Source organism: Peromyscus californicus, unplaced genomic scaffold, assembly GCF_007827085.1.
Source record: "Peromyscus californicus insignis strain IS unplaced genomic scaffold, ASM782708v3 Scaffold_1__1_contigs__length_55948999, whole genome shotgun sequence".
NCBI lineage: Eukaryota > Metazoa > Chordata > Mammalia > Rodentia > Cricetidae > Peromyscus > Peromyscus californicus.
In genome coordinates this window covers 49,817,675-49,829,590 of record NW_026294492.1, presented here as the reverse complement: position 1 = coordinate 49,829,590, position 11,916 = coordinate 49,817,675, and the positions used below count along the sequence as shown (strand labels likewise).

The 11,916-nt window shown below is 61.3% G+C and overlaps 2 protein-coding genes across 4 annotated transcripts; both read left to right on the top strand.

The window, feature by feature from the left end:
* The first annotated feature begins 3,735 nt into the window (after window positions 1-3,735).
* Window positions 3,736-9,309, top strand: Dus3l (dihydrouridine synthase 3 like). 2 transcript variants are annotated; one of them, XM_052746825.1, is made up of 13 exons: window positions 3,736-4,556; window positions 5,138-5,423; window positions 6,331-6,834; window positions 7,224-7,265; window positions 7,378-7,530; window positions 7,680-7,796; window positions 7,926-7,991; window positions 8,095-8,205; window positions 8,315-8,411; window positions 8,509-8,584; window positions 8,718-8,906; window positions 8,999-9,127; window positions 9,204-9,309. In XM_052746825.1, exons 1-13 carry the CDS (start codon window positions 4,462-4,464, stop codon window positions 9,274-9,276), a joined length of 1,938 nt encoding a protein of 645 aa, XP_052602785.1. In that variant the 5' UTR covers window positions 3,736-4,461; the 3' UTR covers window positions 9,277-9,309. The 2 variants fall into 2 exon arrangements, with proteins under 2 accessions (XP_052602785.1, XP_052602786.1); XM_052746826.1 differs by lacking the exon at window positions 3,736-4,556 and adding an exon at window positions 4,576-4,826.
* Window positions 9,294-11,514, top strand: Prr22 (proline rich 22). 2 transcript variants are annotated; one of them, XM_052746827.1, is made up of 3 exons: window positions 9,294-9,859; window positions 9,944-10,009; window positions 10,406-11,514. In XM_052746827.1, exons 1-3 carry the CDS (start codon window positions 9,748-9,750, stop codon window positions 11,497-11,499), a joined length of 1,272 nt encoding a protein of 423 aa, XP_052602787.1. In that variant the 5' UTR covers window positions 9,294-9,747; the 3' UTR covers window positions 11,500-11,514. The 2 variants fall into 2 exon arrangements, with proteins under 2 accessions (XP_052602787.1, XP_052602788.1); XM_052746828.1 differs by having other exon boundaries at window positions 9,295-9,859; window positions 10,424-11,514.
* Window positions 11,515-11,916: the final 402 nt, after the last annotated feature.

The window sequence follows — 11,916 nt, the reverse complement described above, 5'->3', positions numbered from 1 at the left end:
GTCCTTCCAAGCTGTGCATCCCCCATCCCTACTGTCACTCAGAGCTGGCACCTGGTGAGCAGCATGCTGGCTGCACACGTACCTCTTTGGCAGCAGGACACTCAGCTGCAGGTCCCGTGCACACCAGAGGCACACTGACTTTACATGAGCGTGCGCACGCGCACACACACACACACACACACACACACACACACACACACACACAGCTCTTCTTGGCCCACACACAGAGGATCTCCCCTGAGGCTCATCCACACACACTCAGTTCCACTACAGCCCGCCGCTGGCTGACACACACAGACTCACACCGGCCAGTCCACACAAACAATACAGCTGCTCCCTGTCCGTGTCCTCTGTCACATCCATCGCTGGTGCAAAGGCCCACGCTGACACACTAACACAACATGCAACGTGTGCAAGAAAAACCCACAGCTCCGGCAGGCACACACACCACACACGTGGGGGGCCCCTTGCGCACACAGCTGTCCAGAGCTCACCCTACTGGGCCAGCCACCATGAAGCTGTCACCAGCCACCCTGTGGCCACCTCTGCTCACCCGGCCCAGCCGTGACTGGGGGTGGGGCAGGCAGACACATGGGGAACGGGACACACACATGTGCCCACCATGTGGACGCTCATAAAATGGTTGCCCTGGCAACAGCAACTTGAAAGACCCGGCTTCCCCTCTGGGATGGGGGCGCAGGGGTGGAGCTGACACCGGCGGGCGGGACAAGAGCAGAAGGTGAGGACACAGGACTTGCACCCACCTATGACCCCATTTCTGGGACATGTGGTTTGTTACAGACACACCCACGGGGATCTCATCAGCCTCAGAGACACAAAGTGGCTGCCTCACTCAGGGCTGGACGTGGTCACACCAGAAACACAGGTGCCATCTATCCCCACAGCCTCCAAGGTCACCCACACGCTGTCACCCCCCAGACAGGGCAACAAACAGAGGCCCTGTCATACTGGCACACCTCAGCTGGGAACTGGGGCGCGCGCGCGCACGCACACACACACACACACACACACACACACACACATCCCTCTCCTTCCCGAATTCTCCACCCCCAGCTAAGGTGAGGCCGATCCCCCACCGGGATCTTGTTGGCTGAGCGAGGTGCTCCATGGAGACCAGCACCGTTGGTCACCTCCTTCAGAGCAGAGCCACAGCCGTCCTGTCCGGGAGGCTGAGCTCAGGGCTAGGCTGGGGGTGTTTGCAGGATCTCATGTTAAGTCCTCTGGTTCCGGACGCAGGCCACGTAGGACTATGTCCCACACCAGGGGGACGACTGTGGGGTGGAACCCGGTGATGGGGAAACAGGTTCAAAGAGGCTCGGACATGTGCAGGCCCTTTGATCCACTGAGGTGCCAGAACCTGAGTTGGGGCCGTGGCTCCCACCGCACCCCGGTGGACTTCCTTCTTCTTCCCACATCTCCAAGCAACGCCCGCTGCCCTGCCACACGGCCTGCTTGGTGACAGACTGGGTGGTTGTGAAACCTGAGGCTCAGAGAGGTTATGCAGCAGGTCTGGGTCACACAGCTAGAGCTGTGGCTTGGGGACTTCGCAGAGCGTCCCGCCCTGTCCACCCACCCATCTCCTCCTGCTCTGGGGCCGGTCTGACCTCTCCTGGAGGCCGCCGTTCCCCAGGGAAAGCACTCTGTTCTTGGGTGGAGACCCAGACCAAGGCTTGGGAGGCTGGCGGCCTCGGGCCAAAACATGAACTTGGCTGGTGGGTAAGTTTCCATTTTAGCGTTAGGATGTGGTCCAGGTTCAGCCGGTGGGGGCTGGACCCCCAGGGGGTCCCCCAGGGACTAGCCCAGCGGGGGTTGAAGGTGCCTGGGAACTCAGTGTGTCCTCTGTCCCCCTGGGCCACCTCGTGTGACTGTTACCTTCACATGCACCATCCTGCAGTGCGTGTGGTGTCAAGGTGACAGAGACTGCCCAGCCTCAGTTTCCCCATCTGTGAAATAGCTCCTAGGTGTGTTCCGGACCTAGCCTTGGATACCCTCTATATGACAGGAGTGCCCTTGAGCTTCCCTTCTAATATGGACTTCCATTTTTTTTTTGAGAAAGGAGCCCATACTGTAGCCCAGGCTAGCCCGAACTTAACTCCTGGTCCTCCGGGCATATTCCCTGTGCTGGTCTTTGAGGTGCTCCTGATGGAACCAGGGCCTCGGCCATTCCAGCGAGGGCTCTACTCACTGAGCCCCGCCCCACGGTGACCTCTGACAAGGCTTTGCTCTGTAGCCCAGGCTGGCCCGGAACTCTCCCATCCTCCCGCCTCCACGGTTTGCAGCACTGGGTCTGGGACTTTGGGGTGACTGTGGCTTTAGTGTGGGAGCCGCAGCGGGGCCTCCGGCTCACTCTCTCTCTGGTGGAGGTGGGGGGACCCTGGAGGCCCGTGGGCGGCAGGAAGGGGCGGACTGCAGATCCAGGCGGGGATGGTAAAAACAGGACCGGGCTGTTACCCTGGGGGCCATCGACAGCCCTGGGTCAGGGGTCAAGGCCGGGTCCCCGCGGGGTCTAGGGTCAGGAAGGTGGGAAACGCATCAGGCGGGCCACCTGGGGAACCGCTCCTGACCGGAGCGGGGAGGGGGCGGGGCCCGAGGCGGGCTTGCTCGCTCGCGGGCCGTGTTGCGCACGCGCACACACTCGCAGGGGTGCGGGCTCTCCGCCACCCGCTTGGCCCCGGCTGCTCTAATCCCCCTGCTCCCGACCTGCAGCCCCGAGATAAGGACCCAGCTGCAGACGCAGATAAAAGAATCGCAGCCACACAAATCCGGGAGGCCAGCCGTGGGCACCTAGCCCGGGCTGCACCTGCCAGGCCCGGGGGGAGGGGCGGGAGGGGGTGGGCAGGCGGGCACAGACCTGGAGAGACAGAAAAGGAGGGAGCCAAAAGCGGGGGCGGGCGGGGGCTGGGTTGCCGCGAGTTTGGGGTTGTCCTGGCATAGAAAGTGAGACTTTGTCAGAGAAAGACAAAAATGAGACAGAGAATGCAGAGCATGGAGGCAGGAGGATCAGGAGTTCAAGGTCATTTCAGCCACAGTGAGGTGGAGGCTAGCCTGGGCTACCTGAGACCTTATCTTAAAAAAATGAAAATAAACAAAAATTGTTGAGGCTAAATAGGAAGAATAGAAGAGACGGGCAGAGAGGAAGGTGGAGGGTGCAGCAGCTGAGACCCCGATTGTTCCCTGCGCCCACTTGGTGCCTCAGTCTCCCGTGTCCTGGTGTTAGCTGAGATCAGGCCTGGGCATGGCTCGCCACAGCTCCAGGGGATTATCCGGATCCCATGGTGCAGGGAGCCACAGACTCCCCCAAAGGCAACGCTGGGGTGACCCTGGGTGTGGAAACTGCCAGGGGAGAACGGGGCGGGTTGCAAGGTGGACCGGTGTCCCTGGAGGAGGGAACAGCAAGGCGTGGGGAGGGCTGAGCTTCGCCTCGGTGGCGAGGACGGGACTCTGGCGGTGCTGCGGGGCGGGCACGGATGGCGGCACGGGCCAGGGTAGGAAACCGAGGCCTGGGCGAAGGAGTAAGCGCTCACTAACGGCACCGGCGCCGCGGTTAACGTCCGCACCGTACCGCAGCTCTCCATGCCGCGGCCGCCCTCTGCCGGCCTCAGTTTCCCCCACTGTGTCCTCATCGCGATCCAAGGTGGACACTACAAAGGAGCCCCAGCCTTTCCGTGCATATCGTGTTAGTCCCATCTTGTCCTGCAGGGGGAGGTGGAGAGCAGCAGGGCGCCCCTGAGGTCTCTCCCTCTCTGGGCCTGTTTCCCCTGTGCCGTGCACAGCATCTAGTTCGTGCGCCGAGGGCCAAAGTGAGACCCCGGCTCCAAGAGTTAAATTAGCACCTATTGATGGGTGGACTTGGTAGCTCAGGCTGGCCTCGAATACCGAACCACGGATGACCTGCGATCTCCCGACCCTGCAGGCTCCACCCACCAAGTGCCCGGATGACAAGGGTAGGGGGGAGCGGGGCCTCGTGCACAGCGGGCTACATCCCTAGCCGTCCTTGAGATCAGCGCCTGCTGCAGCCCACGCGGGAATAAAACACGCGAGAACCCCAAAACTGTCTTCTGACCGCCGCACACGCGTGACACACAGATTAAATGAGTAAATGTCTCTCTAGAAAGGCGACACTGGCGCACGCCTTTAACCCCAACACTCCGGAGGCAGAGGCAGGAGGACAGCTGTCAGTTCGAGGTCCGCCTGTGTGAGCTGCAGCCGCCGCTTCCCACGGGTGACCGGCTTGCGAACCCCGCGGGGACTCTCGGGCACTTCCGGTTCCAGCGCAGGCCGGCCAGCCCAGAGGCCCCGCCCCCCGGGACCGCCGTGCGCACGCGCGCCTTAGCGTCATTGGTGCGGTCTGAGCATGCGCACTCCTCTCGGTAAGCTCTGGGTGACACGCGACCCGGAAGACTTTCCTGCCACACTACGGAGCCGGCGTGAGGGGCGTCGATGGCGGAGGATGCAGAGGCGGCAGCCGAGTGCGGTGGTGGCGGCGACTCCGGGGTCGGCGCGTGCGAACCGGGGGTAGCGCCCATTAAAGCTCAGTGAGTCCCTGGCATCGGACGGCGAAGCTGATGGGGCCTTCCCGGCGTCCGTGGCGCGGCGCGAGCGGTGCATGCCGGGAGGTGTGACGGTGTCCTGGAGAAGGGCCGCCCGGCGGCCCCACTATCTCTATGGAGAGTAACACGTTGACGGCTGTCACACGCATTAGACACCGCGTGGGGACTCAGCCCCGCGGCCCGCGGTGCATGCTGGGACTTGTAGTTTTCCTGGCACGGGCCAAAAATGGATTACCACTTCCAGACTGCGTCTCTGTAAGCGGGCCGGAAGGCTTCTTGGGAAGCGTGGCAGCTTGGGTCTACCCGCCAAGCATGCTGGGACTTGTAGTTTCTCTGTAGTCTAACGTGATTGTTGTTATTTGTGCATCACAACCTGTAACAGTGCAATTCTCTGAGCAGAGACACAAATAGGTCCTTCAAATGCAAAATAGGTGTCCCTCAGTCACTGGGGTGCCCCAAGGTGAGAGCTGGTTCTAAGCAGCGAGCCTCCTGTCTGCAGAAGCATGTGAACGTTGGTCCCCAGACCCCTTTCACTATGCCAACCGGAGTCTCTCCCTCTCTGGCAGGTACCGCACTACCAAGGAACGGTTCCACCAATACCTGGACGCAGACAGGCGGGAGGGTGCATGCCAGGAAACGCCCGAAGGAGACCCCGATGGCAGTGACCTGGCCGAGCCCGAGGCCAAGAGGATTCGCCTGGAAGATGGGCAGGAGAATGGGAAGACAGAGGTGGCAGCTGAGCCCCCTGAGCAACGACAGGTGCCCAAGAGAGCCCGTGGCCAAAACAAAAGCCGGCCCCATGTGAAGCCGACGCACTATGATAAGGAGAGGCTCTGCCCATCCCTCCTCCAGGTGAGAACAGCTCTGGGCGAGGCTCCCTGGGCCCGTCACCCCAAAGCCTGCAGCTGCTTTGCGGTGCCTTGGCTTCTCCCTGGTGCATAGTGCTGCCTTCAGGATCGCCTGCCCTCAGCCTGCTCGCTGCCGGGCTGGTGTCTGCAGGCCACACTGGCATTTTTGTGTCTTTTAACACATGGTTTCCCTGTGTGGCCCATGCCGGTCTGATAAACCTGTACCATGATGCTGTGCCCAAAGAGACCTACTTTCTTTCTTTCTTTTTTGGTTTTTCGAGACAGGGTTTCTCTATGTAGCTTTGCGCCTTTCCTGGATCTTGCTCTGTAGACCAGGCTGGCCTCGAACTCACAGAGATCCGTCTGCCTCTGCCTCCCGAGTGCTGGGATTAAAGGTGTGTGACACCATTGCCCAGCTAAGAGACCTATTTTTACTTACGTATTTTTTTTTTTTTTTTTTTTTTTTGGTTTTTCGAGACAGGGTTTCTCTGTGTAGTTTTGCGCCTTTCCTGGAACTCGCTTTGTAGACCAGGCTGGCCTCGAACTCACAGAGATCCGCCTGCCTCTGCCTCCCGAGTGCTGGGATTAAAGGCGTGCGCCACCACCGCCCGGCTATACTTATGTATTTTTTAAAGAGGGCATTGGATGCCCTGGAACTGGAGTTACAGGCTGTTGTGAGCCTCCACATGGGTGCTGGGAGTCAAACCTGGTGGTATGCAGGAGCAGCCAGTGCTCTTGACCCCTGAGCCGATGTTCCATCTCATGTGAGCCTGACACTGCGCCAGTGTTAGAGCTGGTGACACAGGCACACTGGGGTTGCTGACTCTCCGGGGACACACGACTGGGGGAATAATCCTTGCTACCACCCTGGCTACTCTTCCTCTCCGGCCCCTCCCTCATGTCCCCCACAGGAGTCGGCCACATGTGCATTTGGTGACCGGTGCCGCTTCCTGCATGATGTGGGGCGCTACCTGGAGACCAAACCGGCAGACCTGGGCCCCTGCTGCGTGCTCTTCGACACCTTTGGCCGGTGCCCTTACAGCGTGACCTGTCGCTTTGCCAGGGCACACCTGGGGCCCGAGGGTCAGAACCTGGTGCAGGAGGAGGTGGTAGCTCGCTGTGTGCACCTCCCTCCGGTGCGTAATGGCCTGAACAGGGCCCTGCAGCAGCAGCTGCGGAAGCGCCAGGTGTGCTTCGAGCGAGCTGAGCAGGCCCTGCGCCGCCTCACCCAGAGCCCCATGCCCGTGGTCATCCCTGAGACCGCTGTAGCCACGGTTACCCCAGAGCAGAATAGCTGCCATGCCCAGCTGGATACTGCGGGAGGGGCCAGCACCCCGCGTGGCAGCCCTGTGTCCACCTGTGGCCCCTTGACAGACGAGGACATCATTCGGCTGCGGCCCTGTGAGAAGAAGCAGGTAAGCATGCAGGCATGGCAGCTGGGCTCCAGTGTTGGCCACAGTCTTGCCTCAGCCGAAGGAGCCTGAAGAGTCCTGGAGGATCAGGGCTGGGGGATAAGGGGGCAACATGGACGGCTCCTGAAGGGGAGGGCATTGAGACTGGGGTTTGAAAGGTTGACTAGAAGCTCTCCTGTATGGAGACTGGGCACTGATGAACTTTCCCCTGAGAGGCATGGACATGGTGTATGCAGAGGCGAGCAGTAGAAGGAAGCCACTGGGTGTGTGTGGGAGGGAGAGCATGGTTTGGACCTGGAGAAGGAGGCCACTGGGTGTGTGTGGGAGGGAGAGCATGGTTTGGACCGTGGGGGAAGGAGGCCTGACTTCATCTGGTGTTCCCTCCCCTCCAGCTGGATATCAGTGGGAAGCTGTACCTTGCTCCGCTCACCACGGTAGGAGGTGGCTGGGGTGGGTGGCTCAGTGGTTCCCTGGGGCATTGCTGGTGTCTGGTGCCCCTGCTCTGCTGACCGAGCTCTGTCCTGAACATGCCCTTGTCCTGACCAGTGCGGGAACCTACCCTTTCGCCGCATCTGCAAGCGCTTCGGTGCGGATGTGACGTGCGGTGAGATGGCCGTGTGCACGAACCTGCTGCAGGGGCAGATGTCTGAGTGGGCCTTGCTCAAGCGCCACCCCTGCGAGGACATCTTTGGGGTGCAAGTTAGTGTTTGCCCTGAGGGAGGTTGGAAGGGGCTGCCATGTTGGGGAGCGATGCCCAGGACCTGTGTCCTTGCCTCCCCGACCTGGTGTCCATGCGATGTGTGGTGACCCCAGTGGGCTGGCCACTGACCACACTCTGCCTGGTGCAGCTGGAGGGCGCCTTCCCTGACACCATGACCAAATGCGCTGAGCTCCTGAACCGCACCATCGACGTGGACTTTGTGGATATCAATGTGGGCTGCCCCATCGACCTTGTCTACAAGAAGGTGACAGCCGCTCGGCTCTGGAGCCTGGGAGGGTGTGGCCCAAGCCTAGGACCCTGTCCTGCTGTCCCCATCTGGACACGGGGCACACAGCCAGTGGCCGGCGGTCACCAGGGCGTCTGTGTCCCACAGGGTGGTGGCTGCGCACTCATGAATCGTTCAGCCAAGTTCCAGCAGATTGTGCGGGGCGTGAACGAGGTAACCTGAGCTCTTCAGGGACACAGCCCTCCTCACCCCCAACGGTTCTGACGTGCGGCCTCCAGGCCTGCTCTCCGCTCCCTCTCTGCCCTCGTACCCGCAGGTGCTGGACGTGCCATTGACTGTGAAGATGCGCACTGGTGTCCAGGAGCGTGTGAGCCTGGCACACCGGCTGCTGCCGGAGCTGCGGGACTGGGGTGTGGCACTGGTCACGGTGGGTGTCCTGGTCCCTGCTTTCTGTCTGTCTCTGGTTCCCCGCTGCCTCCCTTGCCCCCACCCCCAACCCCGCCACCTTCCATCCTCATCACTGCACCCCCTCCCAGCTCCACGGCCGCTCCCGGGAACAGCGCTACACCAGGCTGGCCGACTGGCCCTACATCAAGCGGTGCGCCGAGGTGGCCAGCCCCATGCCCCTGTTCGGTAGGTGTCCAGAGCCGCTCGCCCTGCTGGGTCCCTGGGAAGTCCTCCCCAGTACCATGGGGCCTGCCACTGTCAAGACCCCACTCTGTCTCCTCAGGAAACGGGGACATTCTTTCATTTGAGGATGCCAACTGTGCCATGCAGACGGGTGTCGCGGGGGTCATGATCGCCCGGTGAGCAGCAGCTGGGCTGGGACAGGGATGCTAGAAGTTTCTCACCTGTGGCTCCTGGGAGGGCGAGGCCCAGGTGCTGACGTGACTGGCTGGCAGGAGGCACTGGGTCCCCACTGACCATCTCCCTCCACAGTGGCGCCTTGCTCAAGCCCTGGCTGTTCACGGAGATCAAGGAGCAGAGACACTGGGACATCTCGTCATCTGAGCGCCTCGACATCCTGAGGGACTTCACACACTATGGCCTGGAACACTGGGGCTCCGACACGCAGGGCGTGGAGCGGACCCGGCGCTTCCTTCTGGAGTGGCTCTCTTTTCTTTGCAGGTGGGCATTGAACGCGGAGAGTGGCCGGGCCAGGGGTTGTAGCCCCAGGCTCACCCAGCCTTATTGCCTCTTCTGCCCTCCCTGACCCGCAGGTATGTGCCTGTGGGCCTGCTCGAGCGACTCCCCCAGAGGATCAATGAGAGGCCCCCCTACTACCTAGGACGTGACCACCTAGAGACGCTCATGGCCAGCCAGCAGGCCGCAGACTGGATTCGCATCAGGTACCCACTGGCCAGGGTTCTGTGGGGTAATGCCGGGAGGCCCAGGCCTGACCCGTCTGTCACCCTGTCCTCATAGTGAGATGCTGCTCGGACCAGTCCCACCTGGCTTCGCCTTCCTGCCCAAGCATAAAGCCAACGCCTACAAGTAGCCAATGGAGACAATAAATTTTATTCTTCTACAACTTCTTTTTCTTTGTCGGTGTTTTGAGACGAGGCCTTGTGTTTCCTGGGGTGGCCTTGAACTCCTGGAACCCTAGGCACACACGTGCTGTCATGCTTAGCTTTTTTTCAGGTGTCATAGGCAGCATCTTGCCCTCTTCTTCCAGGACGTGGCCTTGGCTGGTGCCTGGTCCCCGTCTGTCGTTTTCTGACTCCTGGCTGTCCTGTTACGCTGGCCAGTACCCTCGTGGCTGTGAATCGGGGTGACCTGGCCCAGGGTGCATCTGCCCATGGAGTGGAGGGAGTCACCTCCTGCCCACCCCCACCCCGGAACCCGAGTGGTGGGCCCCCCTGAACTGGAACCCTCCACCTAGCAACAGGGCAAACAGAACCCAGTGGGACTCTATCCCCGAGGTGCTTCTGCTGCCGCCCGGGCCCCCCCGGGGTGGCCTTTCTCCCCCATGCAGCACCCCAAAACTCTCTATCCCCCAGCCATACCCCAGGAAGGCTTTGGCCCACGGGGCCTGGAGGGCACTGAGGTGCCAGGTGGCCCAGAACCCCTTTCCACCATAGGTATGATGGTGGTGGCAGGCAGGGGTGTGTGATGGCCATGGGGCCTGGGCTCCTGCCCCACCCACCGGACACCTTTGTCCACAGCCAGCACCAACCTGCTCTATCAGACTCCCGGCTCAGACCAGGATGCACTTTCCGCGCCTCCAGCAGGTACTGGCCAGCGCCCGAGCATGCTGAGAGCAGGCTCCGTCCTGACCCCAGATGAGACCCATGTCACCTCTGTACCCAGACAGATCCCCCATACTAACTCATGTGCCACAGTTCGAAGTGACCCTAGAGACCAGACCGAAGCTTGCTTCGGTGACAAGAGCTGCCACTAGAGAAGTCTTTCCACGAGGCCCAGCCACTCAAAAGCTCAGGTCTCTGCTCCCCTGAGAATAGGAGTGTCCCCAACAGTCTCCAAGTATCTTGCCCTCCATGAATCCCCAGATGACTGCTAAACAAAGCCAGTACACAGGCACCTTCGAGGTGAGGGCTGTGTCCTGTGTACCCGGGTCTCAGTCCCCCCCATCCCATGTCCTGGTTCCCCATGGACACCCCTCTCAGGGTGTCTGCCACCTGCAGGCTTCCAGATGGCTCCCTGCGGCTGCTTCTTCGACCCTCGCATCTACCGAATCGAGTGGGCCACCTCTGACTTTGGCCAGTCCTCCCTGTACAAGGTGGCGGTGGCTGGCGGTCCCACCTTGTCCGGTGGCTACCTGCTGGAGGCCCCATCCTACCTCAAGGCCCCGGGGCCTCCGCCTGTGCTCTATCCCCACTACCAGCCGGCTCCCGGTGGGCCACAATACCTCACACACTATCTTCCCCCCGAGGAGCCTGGGCCCGAGGCACTGGGCTTTGTGGGGGATGGAGGGCCCCTCAACTTCATGGAGATGCTCAGAGATGGCCTGGTACCCCCACCAGCCCCTAAAGAGACTAAGCCATCTCCCTTGCTCATCACAGTCCCCACGGCACACACGCTGCCGCCCGGGCCCTATGGCCATCTCAGTGGCCATGCCAGCCAGTTCCCAGGGCCCCAGGTGACCATGAGGCCCATCGAAGCCCCCAGGGAGCTGCAGGGCAATGCTGTGGCCAGGCCGGGTCTGCGGTTCCCTCCTGGCCCTGCGGAGCCCAAGGTGGCTGAGGTGGAGGACGTCGCTCCGATGGGCTCAGGTGAGACTATGCCTCCCGAGGTGGCCCGTGCTTTCTTCCTACCGGAGAAGGTCCTTCTAGAAGATGCCATGAAACTTTTCGATTGTCTCCCTGGTGGCGCTGAACCTGAGGAGGCCCTGCACAGAGGTCCCGGGCCTGGCCCGCGGGACAGTGGTGGCGGTGGGGATGACTGCACAGCGGACATCCGCTCCCTGCACCTGCCAGACGAGCTGTTGTCCTTCGACTACGGCGTCCCTGAGGTCCTGGATGCCGTGGCCAGCGTGGATTACGTTTTCAGCTTTAAGGCCCTGGACGATGAGCTGCTGCCCCATGTGGGGGTCCCTGTCACTGACACGGTGGCCCCTGGCCTGCGGTCCCATCAGTCAGGGAAGACGACCACCACGTCTACCAAGAAAGGGAAACCAGGTGGCAGACACAGGCAGTCCGCGGGCCCGGCTGGTACTGCTGCCGCAGGACCCAGGCCGGACCCTGGAGCTGTCCCCAATTAAAGCAATTTGATCTCTGCTGTGTGTGGACACCGGTCCTGTTGCTGTGGCCCGGCAAGGCTGCTCGGACTGCATGGTGAAGCCGGGAGGGACCTGGCAGTCACCAGACGCGTTCAGAGTCGAGCTGAGAACCTCAGAATTAAGTGTCAGGTGTCAGGGTTGGATCTGAACTGTTACCCTGCACTCAGGAGGCTGGGGCAGGGGAGCTGGAGGTCAGTCAGGGTCACAAAGGATGACCCCATCTAAAAGAAATGAGGACATAGGGCTGGCTTGTATCTCAGTAGGATAGGGTGTTGGGGCTCAGTGGGTAGAGTGCTTGGGGCTCAGTTGCTACACATGAGACCCTGGGTTTCATCCCCAATGCTAAATGAACTATATGTGGTTCACGGCTGTAACCCCAGTGCTGAGGGGTGGAAGGAA